Source organism: Lycorma delicatula, chromosome 5, assembly GCF_047948215.1.
Source record: "Lycorma delicatula isolate Av1 chromosome 5, ASM4794821v1, whole genome shotgun sequence".
Taxonomy (NCBI): Eukaryota; Metazoa; Arthropoda; class Insecta; order Hemiptera; family Fulgoridae; genus Lycorma; species Lycorma delicatula.
In genome coordinates, this window is record NC_134459.1 from 156,640,649 (window position 1) to 156,659,639 (window position 18,991).

Genomic DNA, 18,991 nt, shown 5'->3' on the forward strand with positions numbered 1-18,991 from the left:
TTTGACTGGTTTGATACAGCTCTCCAACATTCCGTATTTAGTGCCAGTCGTTTCATTTCAGTATATCATCCCCTACATCCTACATCCCTAGCAATTTGTTTTATATATTCCAAACATTGCCTGCCTGCACAATTTTTCCCATCTACCTGTCCCTTTAATATCAAGTGACTATTCCAGGATGCCTTAATATGTGGCCTATAAGATTGTCTTCTTTTAACTATATTTTCCCAAATGATTTTTCATCAACTGCCGCAACACCTCTTCATTTATCACTTTCTCCACCCATCTGATTTTTAACATTTTCCTGTAGCACTACATTACTATAGATTTTAATCTTTTCTTGTTAGGTGGTACTCTGATCATTCAAGTTTCACTTCCATATAAAGCTATGCTCCAATCATATGCTTTAAAAAATGTTCTTCTGATATTTAAATTAATTTTTGATGTAAGCAAATTATATTTCTGACTGAAAGTTTGTTTCCCTTGTGCTATTTGGCATTTTATATCACTCTTGCTTTGTCCATCTTTAGTAATTGTATTTCCCAAACAAGTCTACCTCCATAATATTTTCTCTTCCTATTTTTATATTCAGTGGTCCATCTACATTATTTCTACTGCATGTCATTACTTTTGCTTTGTTCTTGTTTATTTTCATACTGTAGTTCATGTGGAAGACCTTCATCTATGTCATTCATTGTTTCTTCTAAATCTTATTTTTACTCTTTGCTAGAAATACTATTTCATCAGCAAACCATATCATCTTTATATTTTCACCTTGCACTGTTTTTCCAAATCTAAATTGTTGTCTAACATCATTAACTGCTAGATGTTAAGTAAAGATTAAAAAGTAATGGTGATAGGGAACATTTTTGTTGGATTCCCTTTTTAATTGCAGCTTCCTTCTTATATTCGATTATTACTGTTGCAGTTTGGTTGCTGTAAATGTTAGCAATTGTTCATCTATCTTTATACTTAACCCTAAATTTTTTTAAATGCTGAACATTTTATTCCAGTTTATGTTATCAAATGCCTTTTCTAAGTCTATAAATGGCATGTATGTTAGTTTGTTTTTCTTTAATCTTCCTTCTATTATTAATCTGAGCACTGAAATTGCTTCCCTCTTCTCTTGACCTTTCCTGAAACCAAATAAGTCTTCTAACATTTCTTACAAGTTCCTCTCAATTCTTCTGTACAGAATTCTAATTAGATTTTTTATATATGAGTAGTTAAGCTAATTGTTTTGTATTCTTCACATTTGTCTGCTCCTGCTTTCTGTAGTATCATGACAATAACACTCTTTCTGAAGTCTGACGGAATTTCCCATTTTTCATAAATATTACACATCAGTTTGTATAATCTATCTATCGCTTCGTCATCTGCACTGTGCAGTAATTCTGCAGGTATCCTTTCTGCTACTGACATCTTTTAATGCTCTATTAAATTCAGATCTCGCTATTATATAACACTAGTTTCATTTCCTCCGTATAACATTTCAATATATTCTACCCACCTATCGACCTTTTCTTTTGTACTATAAATCAGTGTACCATCTTTATTTAAGACATTATTAGATTTTAATTTATGTACCACAAAATTCTCCTTAACTTTCCTATATTCTGTGTCTATCTTACCAATGATCATTTCTCCTTCCACTTCTTAAGACTTCTCTTTAATCTGTAATTCTGTTTGTATAAAATGAATGTATCAAAGACAATTTATTATTAAATTCACACGCAGCAAGTTTTTTAATAAGTAATTTGATATTAACTACATCAAATGCACAACGAAAGTTAGTATAAATTGCATCAAGATAATTACCATCATTTAGTGCATCAACAGTATCTTCCATATATACATACATACAAGTTTTACCTTCCAAAAAACCATGTTGTTCAGGAACTATATAAATTTCTTTATGCAAAGTGTGATTTTCATACAAATTAACCTAAGATCTTTGCAAACAAATTTTATTTGCTGAGAGCAATAATTATCAATACCTGAATGTCACCATCTTTAAATAATAGGCATGTTTCGGCTTACATTGTGAAATAAAACCTCAATTTTTGAACTGTAAAGTATTTATTAATACCACACACGACACACTATTAAACTTTTAATTACAGATTATGAGCTACACTGGTAGTAACAGAGGCCGTAGGAAGGCGTGTAATCTCTCTTAACTCATAGCAGACTGTGTCAGTCAGCTGGTGACTAGTCTTCACACATCAATCACTTCCTCCACTGCCTAACTGATTGGGAAAAACCTCAACAGGATATATGTAACAAATTTTTGAAACGCTAGGAAAAAGATTAATATTTAAAGAACGATTGAAGAACTTAGTTAAAAGCTGTACAAAAAAGGCAGAGAATTTCTTCACTAAAAGAGGATGAATATATTCTGGGCTTGTCAAAGCCTTATCGTTAAGTCAAATGGCCTCTTCAACATCATTCTCAGTTAAAATAATGTTTAACTGCAGCGGTCATTAGAATTAAATGTAATTTCAGTTAAGGAAAAATCATTGTTAGTATAGACACTCCCAAATTTTTTAGTTTAGAAAGAGTTTTACAATGTCAGCGCCCTTATTAGCATACCCATTTCAAAAAGCATACAAGATTGATAAGATCTGCTGTTGTTATTTTTATTAGCAAATTTAAAAAAATCTTTGGAATCATCAGATAAAGATTCCTCAACTTTAACAGTTTAATTTAATAATAAATCTTTATGACTAAGAGTATTGCTTACACTATGTTCTTAAATAATTCTTAATAATGGAACAATTATTAAGAATTTATGTTGTTTTTGAATAATATGGAACTTTTTATTGTTAGTAATAATAATGTTACTACAGAACTGCTTCAAAAAATACTTTTTTTTATAATTAGTTTTGGTATATGACCTTTAACAATATTATTAAGTGGTCACTATGAAAGGTGGTACTTGTGTTTAAACTGATGTATATTAGTTTAAAAAAATTGCACAAAAATGAAGGAATTGTTGGAAACAGCAATTATTTTTTCGCTAACTGGATTTGGGCAATTTTAGTTAATGTCATTTCTTTTGAAAATTAGGGGTGTGAAAAGCAGAAAACAAAAACTTTTTTGTATTTTTTTCTACTTTTGGAGGTATATTAAACGATTGTTTCTCAATAATTATAATTAAGATTTAGCCCAAAACTAGTATTATTTAAGCGTGCAGAGTGTTTTTTGTGAGACAGCCTATCTTTAGTTTCAGTGAATATTTTATGGGAAAAAACACATCATTGTAATCATTGAAAAAATGTGAATAAGTATTTAATATTAAGCTTCTAATTGAGTTTGAAAAGATCATTCAAAAAATACAGTTGCAACTAGAAGGTGATCGAGTTTGAAAAGATCATTCAAAAAATACAGTTGCAACTAGAAGGTGATCGATCGTGTATACTGTTTGTTGCTATAATGACCAGCGACACACAGGCATGGTTTAATATTGTCTTTCACACAGTTTTATCAGATTACCTTGTTAATATTATAAATTATAATTTTTGTAAATATTATTATTATACTGTTAGTGTTATTTTCATTTATTTTTATTTTTACAACTATTTGCAATATTTCTATCAAAGACTCATCTCTGTAAAAAGAATAACAGATTACATAAAGGCATTAAAATCATATCTGTAAACATTATACAATTCATTGTTACACTGAAATTTAAAAAAATTTGTGAAAGGAGTTGCAAGCATCCATTTTTTCTTAAGCCAGTGTTGGGTTTCAGTTTTCCTCCAGCTGTTAATAGTAACTTTATTTACCACAAAAGGGTGATAAGTTGCGTTAATATATTATTATTATGCTCCTTCTTGTAAGCAATTCAAAAAGTCATTTGTAAACCAATTTTTAAAACTGTCCCTATTCATTTCTGAGTGATAATCTGAAGAACCGGCTTTGAATTTGCTGCGGAAAATGCATTTACTTTCTGTAATGAACCCTGTTTTAGCTGAACCTGCATGACATACTGTTAATTTACTGCCTTTCTGATGAGTATTTTAATTTTAATATCTCATTTTTCTTTGAATCTTGCTATATGTATTTATCAGAATGATTTTCATTAACATACATCTCATCTATGTAAAATATATGTCAATCATCACATGACACTTTTAATTTGTGAAATTTGTTTAAAAATTCAATTTTTTTTTAATGCAATAGCATGTTTTTCCATCTAGAAATGTTGACCATCTTCAGTTTTTTTTATAACAAAAACCAATTTTTTTCACAATGTGACAAACAGTTGTAGATGATAGATTTACATGTAGTTTTTCCTGTATTTCCTCTTTGAACTTCTTAACGATAGGGATTTCATTCTGAACGGTAGGGTAGTACTGAGGTAACTGTTCAACACAACGTCCACTGAGATGCCTACTCAAAGGTCAAAATAGTGATGATGATTGCAAACCTCCTGAAAGGAAATGCCACTTGAAGAAGAAGAAGAGTAAGCTGTGCAGAAACCAATGGTGTGCACACCAGATTTACAACTTTTTTCCACCTTATAGATATAGTCATAGAAATAATAAAAGCCAGTTTTCTCCAATTCAATATTAGTATTAAAAAAAATCTATTGAAAGATCTGTAAAACCAAATATAATTAATTTATATGGAAAAATGTAACTATTTCTTATTTTGTTTTCTAAAACTGAAATTGTTGTCTGTAATGGAAACAAAGCAGAAAGCTGGCCAGTTTAGTAATTATTAGGTTACAGAGTAACTAGAGTTGTATTTGATTCCTGGCAAAGATTAAAAATCTTTTCACCTCACATTTTATTGAAAATGTTTGAAGAGATAACTATTGAAATAAGTTCTCAAAAAACTTGCCTATTTAAAAATTCTGTTTATTGGCGCGAGCGATGACAAGACATGTACTTAACATTAAATCTACTCAGAATTCTGAAATCGTTAAAGTATGTAACAAGATGTTAGACCAACTGCAACAGATTTAAGGATGTTGAAAATAATAATATTTTGTTTGAAAGCATGCTATTAGACCCTCGCTTTAAAAAACAAGGCTTTAAAGATGAAGCATCTTACCAAAATGCTTACACAAAACTTTCACATAAAGTTTGAAGTATTCAGATCGAACAAGGTGATAGGTTTGAGAAATTATTGAACCCTCCATTTCACCTGCATGGGAAGATTTTGATAAAAAAGTAACACCAACTTTAACTAATTCAAACCCAACAGTGGCAGGAATTTTAGAGCTAGATAAATATATAAAAGAACCATTCATCTCAAGAACACAAAATCTCTCTGGTGGAAAAAAAGGTGGTTAATTTATCCAAGATTATAATAATGCAAACTCGACTTTGAATTCCTTAAACCTCTGTTCCCTGTGAATGAATTTTTTCAAAAGCGGGACAATAACATAAAGTCGAAATAGACTTAAATCAAAGAATTTCGAACAAATTATATTTCTACATGTAAATATGTAAAATACTCTAAAGTTTATTTGAAAGGTATTAAATAATTATTTACTTTGCGTAATTTTTTTTTTCATTATTCTTTTGTGATAATAGAACCGACAATTTTTAAAAACAAAATTTTTGTGTGTCTGCATACTTAAAAAAATTTTAAATTTTTGTGTGTGTGTGCGCGATTAGTAAAAACATAGTAAATATAAAATAACATCCATGTGATAAAAAAAAACAAAGACGGAATCAATGGATCGCTTAAAAATAAGGTATGGTACAAGCTATATTATTTTAAATTATTCATTTTGTTATTTATTGCCTTAGAGAAATTAGTTAAGATAAATTTTCTAGTTTTAAATACTTTAACTTGGGTCTAGTTGTGAACGCGTTTACGCCAATCAGCTGATTTCGAAATCGAGAATTCTAAGGTTCAAGTCCTAGTAAAGGCAGATACTTTTATACGGATTTGAATACTAAATCGTGGATACCGGTGATCTTTGGTGGTTGGGTTTCAATTAACCACACATTTCAGAACTAGTCGACCTGAGACTACATGACTAAACTTCATTTACACTCATACATATCATCCTTATTCAACTTCTGAAGTAATTCCTGACGGTTCTTCCGAAGGTTAACAAGAGAAAAAAAGATATAAAAACTTTTAATGAGTTGAAAATAAAAAAAATATTTGGCTCTCATTCGCTGTAGTTGATAATAAACAAAAATTGTTTTATGGGGCTTAAGATAAAATTTAATTGTTTAAGATTAACTCTGTTAAATAGCACAGTTAATGAAAATATTTTATAATCAGAAGTAATAAATTTGCCGAATGTCAATAAATATTAGTGATGGTGATGTAATAAGTTATGCGTCACGTGTGGAAAACAATAAATAAATAAATAAAATAAATGCAGGTTAGAATTTGATGTGGTAGGAGCATCCCCCATTACAAGCTAAGCATAAGAAAGATTGCTATGAATCGAATCGTAATTGAGGAAGATTTGGTTTCCCGTCGCCTATCTATTTCATTGTTAATGTTTGGTATCGTTAGTGTATGTGTGCGTGTAATTTTGGATTCATGTTTGTTGCGTGCTGATGTATGTTGATGTGTGTGTGTGTGAGGTAGTGGGGATTCTTTGGTGCGTGGTGAGATATTGTGAAAGACTGATTTGTGTGCCGTCTTAAGCATTCATAGTGTTAAATGTTACAATATCTTAAATATTCAAATGTTACATAGTATTACAACGTCTTAGTATTCATTACAATAAAAATAGAGTCCGCTATTGTGTGTGTTCATTTAGTGAAAAAACAAAACAGTTAAGAATCCTAAAAAGAATCTGTTTCTTCTGCAAACCGATTCCCGATTCTTTCGTTCAGTATAAAGATTCGAATCGAAGGAACGACTCGTTCAAGATTCTTCCCATTACTAGCACAAATCTTTTTTACTAAAAAAAAAAAAAAAAAAATACTTTCTTTTCAGAAAGAAACTAATCTTATAGGAATTATTACTAAGAAGTGATAAAAAATGAATTTTTAAAATATAAATAAAAAAATCAAATCGGGGAATTGGCACATCTGTCTTGCTTATTCTTTGTTTACATGTTTATACTTGACTGCCGCTTGTAACTCTATGGTAGTTTTATCAGCCTTTCATCTAATGTTTGCTACCATTGTTCAACTTATTTCGTATTTTCTGTTCACCGGTTGCTATGCTATTGAAAACCGTGGTTTCGATGGTAAGTTTGTATCGCGAATTTGTTAGTAATGTTCATTGACTCTTTTTACGTATTGAATGAAGTAACGTGAGTAACTTAATATTTAGCTGTTTAATTCATATTTGTGTTATTAATGATTGAAAAATAGTATCTTATAATTTAGTTAACTTTCGTTTTAATAAACGACAAACATGGCATTTTGTTTTTGTGTATCGTCGATAATTTTGTTTAAATTTTTATAGGTTATATGTGTGATTTATACATGTTTGGAATAAATGTTCGGACGTGTAATTGCTTTCCGTATTGTATTTTTAACTGTGTTTAAAAACTTGCTTTCGCGGATGTTATCTTAGTTATTCGCATATTTTACTTACTTTTAAGTAAATTTACTTCTTGATTAAAATTGTACTTTTACATTAGGATTTTGGAGGGATTTTCTTCAATTGATCTTAGCTTCCGAAGGTGGAAATTTACATAAATTTTAAATTTGATTAATACTAGAGTTGATATGATCTTTTACCAATTGTACATTTTAAGAATTTGTAGACGTTTGATTTGATGCAGATAAGTTTTTCTATCATTTGATTGGCTGCTACCAGATATGCTTTATCTTAAGTTGTAATATGCAACGTTTATTGTATTAGCTTTTACTTTCTGTCAGATGTGATCTGATAAAAAACATTTGAATTATTATTGAATGCCCTCTGGTAAGGTTTAAGTTAATATTCAATTTCTGTTTTGTATTAGGTTTGTATTATACAATAATAGTAATTATAATTATTATGTAATTCTATTTTTCTGTTTACAGCATAGATGGGAAATTTACTTTACTTTATCAATAATGGAGTTTTTAAAAATTGATTTCTTTTCAGAATTAAAATTTTTACATTAGTACTCAGTTAAAATTTGATTTTTGGTGACAAATAAATGTTTAAAAAAGAAAAATTGGATTCTTTACATATAAAATAAAATTATATTTAGAAGCTGCTGCCAAAAGAATTGACTACGTAATACAGTGTGTAAAGAAGCACAAGAAATAAATAATGTTTGATTTTTTATTAATTTTGAATTTAATAACTTTTTTGAATTTTGCTCTTAATTATGTACATATGGCCCGTCACTCTCATAAATTGAGATAAGTCGTTCATTAGCTGCCTAAAAATTTTAGGGCACATAACTGAGAAATACTTGTATATTACAACTTAATATTAAAACAGTTTGCTGGGTAGTTCAGGATGATTGATGAACTCATACTTAGGTTGTGAGGCACCCATAACTAAATGAAACAAATGTTTTGTCTGACAGTTAGAAAAAAATAACCTTAATCTCCTTTTAACCCTTGATAAATGAACATTATAACATACTATCACCATTTATAAACCTTTATTAGAGAAAAATATAAAAAAAATTGAACTTATCTATTATTTAATGTAAATTATATGCAATTAATTACTTTATTATTCAATATAGGTTTTGCATTTTCCAAAATGTTTTTTCAATGCATTTATCCTTGATGCTACATGCTTTTTTAACTTAAAATTTTTGGAGTCTAATAATTTATCTTTTATCAAAGAAAAAATTAAAAGCTGGAATGGCAGGAGGGGGTTGTTATTTACCTTGATTTTATTTACATTGTATTTAAAACATGTGATTTTAGAATATGACCAAAACTTTAACCTTAAATTGTGTGTATATATATCTATGTTTTTGTAATGTTGCATGTTTCATAATGTTCAAGTTTAATGAGATGTTTTCTTCGTTTTTTCTCTATTCTTGAATTGGCACAGATCTGATGAACAGCATAGCTATATATTTTGTTGCCTAATGAGCATGGGTTTTTAATACTATTTGATTATGACAGTATGTATACTGTACGACTTTTGTTTATTCCAATCAATGACCAAATTCACATCTTATATTAGTTAGTTAGTTATTAATTACTAATTAATCCTGAGTTTATATATTATTAAATTATAATTTATTTCATTATTAGATACCGAAATATATATGTTATGCAATATTATGCAGACCAATTGGCTGTTACTGATTAGTGTTCTGGCCTAAATGTATTTATTTATAGTTTTATAATTGTATAAAATATCCAAGCCAAACAAGCACAAGATTGATGTCTACTGTTTATGCTACATTCTTTGCCCTTTGTTCTGGGAGTGGTGAAAAACTGTATGCTAGCCTAGGCTATGAGTAGTCATGTGTAAGAAAAATTGCTTTATTCAGGTTTGTGTAAATAATAACCGAAGATGTGTCATTGTAAACATTAAATCTCTATTTATACAAACCGTTCCTGATTAATTAAGACTAAGTTTTTTTTGTAAATGATTCTATTCTAATTTATAGCATGTTTATAGTTAAAACTTGTCCAACTAATTGTCTGTATCCAAAGTGTATAAGGTCCGGGGATTATAGTTTCAAGTCCTAAAAACAGTTTATGCCTTAAGTGAAATTTTAAAACTAATTTATTTGTGTTAAATTACTAAATTTTTGTTGACTTTGTTCTTATGGTAGTGAATTGATTGTATTATTTTGCATATTATGTATGATTTACGTGGAAATGGCAATCACTGCCAAGGGAAAGAAATTATACCCAATGTTTTTAATTACATGGCAGGAGAAGCTGCAGTTGGAATGTTTGTTAGTGACCCCCCCCAAAAGTTGTAGAATGTGTTGTGTCTGCCACAGGAGTCTCAAAAAGAACAGTTTAATGAATTACTGGTGAAATAGCTCTGGAAAAAATTCATTTCTTCTTGTAAAGGAATGGGGGTGCTCGTATTTGCGCTCCACTCTTTAGGCCATTCATCATGCATATGAAAAAATTGGCAAAAACATCAAATTTTTAATTTTAAACTATGACTTTCACATAATCTTGCATATCACCATCAAAGAAAGCTTGTCAAGTCCATTCTGAGATACCATCCTAAAATTATCTTTTAGTGCATTTAATTTAAGAGTGGTGTTTTAAACATTTTTTTTAGTATTTTTTATTTTCTACTTTTTAGTGCATTTAATATGAGTTGTTTTAAAAAGTTTTTTATATATTTATTTTCTACTTCTTAGTCTTAATAAGTCTATACTTTACAACTGTGCTAGCTCACAGGTTTGAGTGTATTTAGCAAATGATCGGGTCAGTATGTTTTACGGTGGGTGAGTGCAATCAGAACATAGGCCTACTAAACTATCTAATTTCCTGATAACCAAGATCTAGTTGATCAAGGGTACACCCGATGCGCTCGACTTATTGATACATACACTGTTTGAATCGTGAAAATCAGATGAGTGGCTGGTACCCACCGGGTTGGTCTAGTGGTGAACACGTCTTCCCAAATCAGCTGATATTGAAGTCGAGAGTTACAGCGTTCAAGTCCTAGTAAAGTCAGTTATATTTACACGGATTTGAATACTAGATCGTGGATACCGGTGTTCTTTGGTGGTTGGGTTTCAATTAACCACACATCTCAGGAATGGTCGAACTGAGACTGTACAAGACTACACTTCATTTACACTCATATATATATATATATCATACTCTGAAGTATTATCTCAACGGTAATTCCCGGAGGAAAAAGATGAGTGGCTGCTGAGATATTACAGTGGCACTTCATCGCACCTACTCCTCAATTTCTGAATGGTGCACTGGGGACACTTATATATCTAATATTATCTGACAGGTACCACTGGGAGCAGATGGGGTAATGTCAAGGTGGGTCAAAAAAATTTTTCAGAGTGATAGGACCGACTGTTTTCGGGATATTTGCGATTTTTGTCAGTAAATTCAGATCCAGTTAAAAAGTACTAAATTTTCCCAAAACTTCAGTCACAGCTGTACAGAATTTCTAGTAGCTACTATATACTCTAATATATATCGCACTTAAAATTTTTTTTACTAAGAAAATATCTATGTAAATGAGGTTGCATAAATTGAGGGGCATTTAGCAACTTGAAAATGTTGCAAAAATGTGTTTGTCATCAGGAGTAAAACCTGTATGTAAAATTTCAGAGTGAATGGATAACTGGAAGTGCTCCAAATTTGACAGTAAGGTTTAGAATCTCACATACATAGTCCAAGGGCGAGTTAATATAAGAGTGGTAATAAAAATAACTCCCTCTATGAATTATGAGACCTTGCCAATGGTGAGGGGGCTTTAGTGCTCAGTGATAGAGTTATATATACATTGGTTGTTACGGGCATAGGGCAAGAGAACTTATCAATAATGGCCATATGAATATCACTCAGTCTTCTGAATACTGCGCAGCTGAAAGCAATGGAAAACTACATCTGCTTTTTTTTCGAAAAAATATAACCGCATTTTCATGTAACAAAGATGGAGGCACCTTTCTTGGTAGAATATTCCGGAGGTAAACTAGTCCCATGTTTGGATCTCTAGGTGGGCACTATTAAGGAAGGGGTCACCAGAAAATTAAAAAATAACATTCTATGAGTCGGAGCGTAGAATGTTAGAAGTCTAAAAAAGTTGGTTGGTTAAAAAATTTAAAGAGGGAAGTGGATAGATTAAATGTAGAAGTAGGAATTAGCGAGGTTCGGTGGAAAGAGGAAAACGACTTTTGGTAAGGTGATTTTAGAATAATTAATGCAGCTTCAAATAAAGTAGGTTTTGTAATCAACAAGAAGATAGGGAAGAGAGTAGAGTATTTCAAAATGCATAGCAATAGAATCATTGTAATAAGGATAAAGTCAATACCCAAGCAGACAACGATTGTTAATGTCTATATGCCTGCTAGTGCCCATGATGATGATGATGAGGTAGAGCGTGTATAAAGCTATTAAATACATAAAAGGGAATGAAAATTTAATCATAGTTGGAGATTGGAAAAGGCAAGGAAGGAAATATTGTGGGTGAATGTGGCTTGGGCAAAAGGAATGAAAAAGGGGACCAACTTATAGAGTTTTGCACAAATTAGTAATTGCCAACAACCAATTTAAAAGTCATAATAGAAGAAAATATAAACATGGACAAAGCCAGGTGATACTGCAAGGTATAAGCTAGATTATATCATGGTTAAGCAAAGATTTAGAAATCAACTTGTTTACTGAGAGAACATCGCAATAGTAAAAAAGATAAGGTAGAAAATGTGGAAGAAGAGTGGGAGAATGTTAAAAAGGAAATTCTTAATCAGCAGAAGTGAACTTAGGCAGAACAAAGAGAACTGATAGAAAAGCTTGAAATCAGAAGATATATTGCAACTGATGGATGAACGTAGAAAATATAAGAATGCTAGTGATGAAGAAAGTAAAAGAAATGATCAACAATTAGAAATATTCTAAACAGGAAGTGCAAACTAGCGAATGAAGAGTGGATTAAAGAAAAGTGTTTAGAAGTGGAAACAAAATGATCATTGGTAAAATAGACAGGGCATACAGGAAAGTTAAGGAAGCTTTTGTGGTACATAAATTGAAATCTAATATGTTAAACAAAGATGGTACACCGATTTATAATACGAAAGGAAAAGTCGATAGGGGAGAAACAATACTGAGATCTGAATTTAAGAGAGCATTAAAAGATTTGCAGAAAGGCTCCTGGAATAGACAGAATACCTGCAGAATTACTGCACAGTGCAGGTGAGGAAGCGATAGATAGATTGTACAAATTGATGTGTAATATTTACGAAAAAGAGGAAGTTCTGTCAGACTTCAATAGCCATGATACCAAAGAAAGCAGGAGCAGAAAAATGTGAAGAATACAGAACAATTAGTCATGCATCAAAAATCTTCAACTAGAATTCTGTACAGAAGAATTGAGAGAAGAGTGGAAGGAGTGTTAGAAGACCAGTTTGGTTTCAGGAAAAGTATAGGGACAAGGGAACCAATTTTAGCGCTCAGATTAATAGTAGAAGGAAGATTAAAGAAAAACAAACCAACATACTTGGCATTTATAAATCCAGAAAAGGCATTCAATAACATAGACTGGAATAAAATGTTTAGCATTTTAAAAAATTTAGGGTTCAAGTACAGAGATAGAAGAATGTTTGCTAACATTTACAGCAACAGTAATAATTGAAGAACATAAGAAAGAAGCCGTAATAAAAATGTTCCCCATCCCCAATACTTTTTAATCTTTACGTAGAACTAGCAGATAATGATGTTAAAGAACAATTTAGATCCGGAGTAACAGTACAAGGTGAAAAGAAAAAGATGCTACGATCTGCTGATGACATAGTAATTCTAACTTAGAGTAAAAAAGATGTAGAACAAACATTGAATAGCATGGATGAAATCCTACGCAAGAACTACCGCATGAAAATAAACAAGAACAAAACGAAAGTAATGAAATGCAGTAGAAATAATGTAGACGACCACTGAATATAAAAGTATTCAGAAAGAAAAAGTTACGGAAGTAGAAGATTTTTTTTATTTGGGAAGTAAAATTACTAAAGATTTACGAAGCAGGAGCAATATAAAGTACCAAATAGCACAGCCAAAACAAGCCTTCAGTAAGAAGTTTAATTGTTTACATCAAAAATTAATTATCAGGAAAACATTTTTGAATGTATTTTAGATGAAGTAACAGAAATGAAGACAAATGAAGGTGTTGCGATAAATTGTTGAAGAAAAGAAGCATTTGGAAAAATATAGTTAAAAGAGGAGACAGACAGGTAGGCCACGTATTAAGGAATCCTGGAATAGTTGCATTAATACTGGAGGGACAGGTACAAGGAAAAAATTGTGCAGGCAGGCTATGTTTTGAATATGTATGTTTGAAATTGTTAGGGATGTAGGATGTAGGGAGTATACCAAAATGAAATGACTGGCACTAGATAGGAAATCTTGGAGAGGTGCATCAAACCAGTTAAATGATTGAAGACAAAAAATAAATAAAATAAGAATTAGCTAAATATTTATGTTTTATTTGATTAAGAATTAATTTTTTTTATATAAATATAAGACCAAAAATAATTTAAATGTGAATTTGTTTATTGATTGAAATAAATATTAGTATAAAAAATACTAATAAAAAATTTATACTATAAATTAGTATAAAAAAATTAATTAAATATTTTTTTATCTTATAGTAATTTTTTAATGTATATATACTGTAAAAGTTATACCATATGGTTATTATATGCCACGAGTAGCATATAATAACCCTGCGCTACCTAGGCAACTATTGCTTAGCTCAGTTCTTTGCCAATTCAGCTTGGACAAACTGTATGAATGTTGTGGTGTAGTTACAAGGTATGTAGGTGGTGTGACTTAAGTCTACAAAATGGTTGGAAACACTGTATGGACTATTTCATGTAAGGCTTTTAAGTTTTTATTCTATCTTTATTTAAAAATGCATCATATTAGAGCAATGTAAACAATTTTGCAGTTGGAAGAGTTTTTATGTTTACGCCAATGCGTAAAGTAGCTTTAATCCAATAAATTCAAGGTGTTCTCATAGTGTCAAGTTCACCATAATTTTTTATTTTGTCTGCTGTAGTCGTGATGTTTCATAAAAACAATTTCTATGTAGCCAGATTAGTCATAACTGTTTTGTTATCTCCAATTTTAATGTTGTTGTCAAAGTTACTAGAAGTCTAATTTTCTTTGTCTGCGATGTCATTCCTCAACTTGTTCGTATTCAGAAATTATCTTATCAGACTTTCGTAATTCTTTTAATGGTCTGCTTGTTTGTAAAAAAAATAATCTTTGTTATGTCTATCGTTCGCAAACTTCTCGTTTATGCTGTTTCTTTTCCGCACTAACACTTGCACACTACCTGTTGTCGTCAACACACACACTCTTCTGTGTACGGCCTAGTTTGCTTCCCCCTTCTTCTCATCACGCCACCTTTCTTCAGTGCAGGTCAGACTTCTACGGGGTGCAGATGTTCTGCCTGCGACTCGCTTACGTTTTCTTTCTCTCATTGTGTCCATTTTATTCCTAATTATACAAGTTGTTACATATTGATCTGAAGTGGAGTGAATAATAATTTATAAAATGTTGTTCATAAATAATAATTAATATTGTTTAATGTTATGTACCATTAAAAGGTAAAGTAAGTGTGCTTTATTAACTGCTACGGTCTGAAATATTTATAGTTTTATTTTGGTTATAGTTATAGTTGGTTATATATATAGTTATTATATATAGTTGGTTATATATATATAGTATATATAGTTATAGTTATTTTGGTTATAGTTATATTTAACACATCATGGATCATGATGTGTTTAAAAGTTTGTGTTTTGACTGCCTTTGTAAGTAATACAATTATTGTTATTTATTTATGGATGATTAAATAATTTGATTTTCAAAAAAATGTCTCAGACAGGAAGCTATTTTCTATGAAAATATTTGGACCATTACGTCAATAAAACCAACATTATTCAAATATTTTGTGAATTTTTCTTTTTAGAAATTAGAATTCATTTGATCGTTATGAAACAGTTGCATGCAGTGTAAATAATCATTAGAACACTAATTATAAAATATTTGTGAAGTGCAGAGATTAATTTTTATTTATTCATGAACTGAATTCATATTACTTTTCTTAAATTAATCTAAAGAAAATAATCCCTGAAGTAAAATTATGATTTTGGACTTTGTAATTAATGTTGTGATTTGATCTAGTAATATTTATGCTTTTGTATTCCATCTTGTAGTGTGAATAATAATGTATTTAGTTATTTAAACTGTTTTATTAGACTCGTATTTAACATGAAAAATTTTCAAAATGATTAATTGAAAAATGTATATTTATGTATTTGTCATTTAATATTATATTAGATATGTTGATTCAGCTGATATCCTTGTATAAATACTATATAGGATTAAATTAAGTTTATTTAGTAATTTCATTTAATTTTTTAAGGTTATGATTTAAAAGAAAAGGTTGAAAGTTATTTTTTTTCTTATTAAAGTTCAATACTTTGGCAAAAGAGCTATGTTTAATTTCTGTAATACCCAACATTTTATTTATTAAAGGGCTACTTTTGTTTTTGAATGATCGTATCTGTGTAAAATGATCATCCTTTTCTTTAACAGAATATGATTATTAAATATTTATAAAATATACTATAATATACTGGATTTGTTAAACAGAAGAAAGAAATAAAACTCATTATCATTCAACAATCAGGGATGTAAGTACCACTTACCACTGAAACAGAATACCACAGATTATTGACAAGACTGACACAATTAGGTCTGTCAGCAGAACAGGATAGAAAAATACTATACTGGAGGGAAGGTTTTCCACTCTAGATTATTTTTTGAAATGTGAGTCAAAATAAAAGTCTCTGTGATAGTTAATGTGATGGTTTCACATTATCTGAGTCCTTAAGCAGAATCTTTGAAAATAAAATCTTTTTTATATGGATAATTGCATTGGCTACATTTTAAATAGATTGACTGATACTTTACTAATGCCGTTTCTCTTTGAATGAATTATGTGCTTTGACCATTTAACATTACATAACTCATCAAGTGATTTCATCAAACACCCAAATAGAGAAGTGATGAATGGTAAGTGTTAAGACTGAAAAATTTTTTTTTTTTTTCAGTTTTTACTATTGACCAACAATTATAACTTTTTTATAAAGTATTAAATTGTAATTTATTGTTCTTGTGTAATACTTTGTAATTTTTGAGTAGACATATTTTAATCAGTGAAAATATGTTTGTTTAAAGGAAGTCAAACTAAACATATGCTGAAGGAAAGCATAATTGATTGAGGAATTTTGTTGACTTCTCTTCATATTTGTAGTTGGTAAGTTTTATTCCAATTTAAACATGTCATTTGAAATCATGGGATCAAATCAGTTACAATGTAATTGTAACTAAGGATGATTTTTGTTTAATTTGGTTTTTAAAATATTGGAGTCCATGCTCTCATATGTGCTGCATCAGTATTTATATTGATGGATGTATACTCTTGTATGTAAGTTTAAAGACTAACTTTTTACCACACCTATTGTCTTCTTGTTAAATCAATCTGCTTATTTTAATGAAGATTAAGGTATGCATGCGTGAAAAATACATTATTTTTTGCTCTGTGTAACCTGCATTATTATTTGAAACATTTGCTTTGCTACTCAGTTTTTATGTGAGGGTTAAGGTTAAAACCAATTTGTGATGTCAAAATAAATAATTGAGAAGTATGTGAATATTTTAGTATGAACTTTTATAATATATTGTTTTCAAGATAGTCTAGAGTTATAGCAAGTGAGGAGAAAAATAGTATTTTGTGCAGTGGAATATCAAACAGCCTGATCCAAGCACCTAAGAAATGTTCATATCTACTTTTATTAAATATTTAATCAGTTTATAACATTGTGGAAAAAGCTACAAAACTACTTCATTATCAAAAAATTATAAATAAAACTCTCAAATAATTATAATTACTATGGGTATTTTCTCTTTTCCTCCACATTGGGTTTTTGTGTTAAAAAACAATAAAATTGCTTTTGTTATAATAATATGCTTATAATTATAAATTATAAATATCATCTAACCAAACTTAACCTACGCTCGCTTAGCTCTGTAACCTTGACTAGTGAGCAAAGCAAGTGTAGGCTAAGTTTGATTAGATTTTATTTAAAATCTAGGGTGAATGAAAAAGGAAACAATTATTCTGTCAGAATTTTATTTAGCTTTCATCATAACCTTTTAGTTAGCTTGACACATTTAGTATAATAATGTTAAAGTGCAATTATACAATTTTTATAGAATGATTTGTCTATAAACCATTCACAAATCAACTATACCATTGGCAGCATCAGTTAGTTCACTATCTATTGCAAAATTTCTTTCCTCAGGGCTATTTCCTTAAGTTTAGGAAAAGATGGAAATTTCTAGGAGTTAAAGTTGGCAAGTAAGGTGGATACATTAGCAGTTTGAACCTGAATTCATGAAAATTTCAACTGTAATTGCCAATTTGGCTATTTCAGTTGCAGTCTAAAGTGTGAATTGACCCACTGTCTTGATGTCTTAGCACATTTTGTTGGCTAGTTGCAGTTGGAATTTCTTAATTTTATCGCTCGGATGTTGCATTGAATTAATATAGTTTGCTGAATGCCATTGATTATCTTTCCTTTTAAGATAAAATGAAAATTATGTGCTTCACAGTTCAAAAAATATTGGCCATGACCTATCCAACAGAGCACTGGGTTTGCTTTCCCTATGCAAACTCTTCTTTTGGTGCTTATTATTTTAACTGCTTCTTTGTCTTGGCTATTTAGTGATGAACCTAGGTTTCATTAATAGTTATGAATCGGTGAAAAAATTCATTTGTGTTTTGCTTAAAATGCTGTGAGCTTTGGGTTGAAACAACCATTTGAATAATTTTTTGGTTGAATGTGAGCAGATGCTTTATCCATTAAAATTTCTTTGAACCCAGATTGTGTGGGATATTCAGCTTGGTTAAGAAGTCTGTGGAAAACCACTTCATTCCTTGCCTGTCTAGTAAACCTAGCATGAGATTGCTATTTATGAAAATTTGTATGGCTGCCAATGCCTTTCCACCCCAAGCTTTTATTGAAATCTATCTTGGCAGTTCTCCATACTCAAATCTCTTGCCACCGCTGCCTCGGTTATGCCATCCATCCATATAGTCTTGGCTGTGCTCTTTTTTTCTTCTGCAGCTGGTACACCAATACCAAAACTTTCTTATGGAGATGGTTCTACTCCATTCTAATGACATGCCCTCAACAAACCAACTAACTACCTTCTGTGAACATCAAAAATGTCCCCCTTCAGTTTCATTTTTTCAAATATCATGTAGTTCTTCACTCTATCCATTCTCGTCGTTTGAATTCACCCTTATAAAATCCATCAGTTACAAAAAAATGAATCTCTATATCTCCTTTCTTCATATCCCA

General features: G+C 30.2%; 1 protein-coding gene across 5 annotated transcripts in view; it reads left to right on the top strand.

Moving 5' to 3' along the window:
* The first annotated feature begins 7,042 nt into the window (after positions 1-7,042).
* LOC142325515 (uncharacterized) overlaps positions 7,043-18,991 on the top strand; it is a 106,597-nt gene continuing 94,648 nt past the window's right edge. Inside the window, exons 1-2 of one of the 5 annotated variants that reach the window (XM_075367378.1) lie at positions 7,043-7,177; positions 16,803-16,881. Coding sequence is in view for 1 of the 5 variants with exons in the window: in XM_075367377.1 (XP_075223492.1) it covers positions 7,151-7,177 (27 nt within the window). In the remaining 4 variants the exon portion in view is untranslated. Of the gene's footprint in view, positions 7,244-7,781; positions 7,864-16,802; positions 16,882-18,991 lie in introns of those variants that run through there. The other 4 variants (XM_075367379.1, XM_075367380.1, XM_075367377.1 and 1 more) reach the window with 4 other exon arrangements.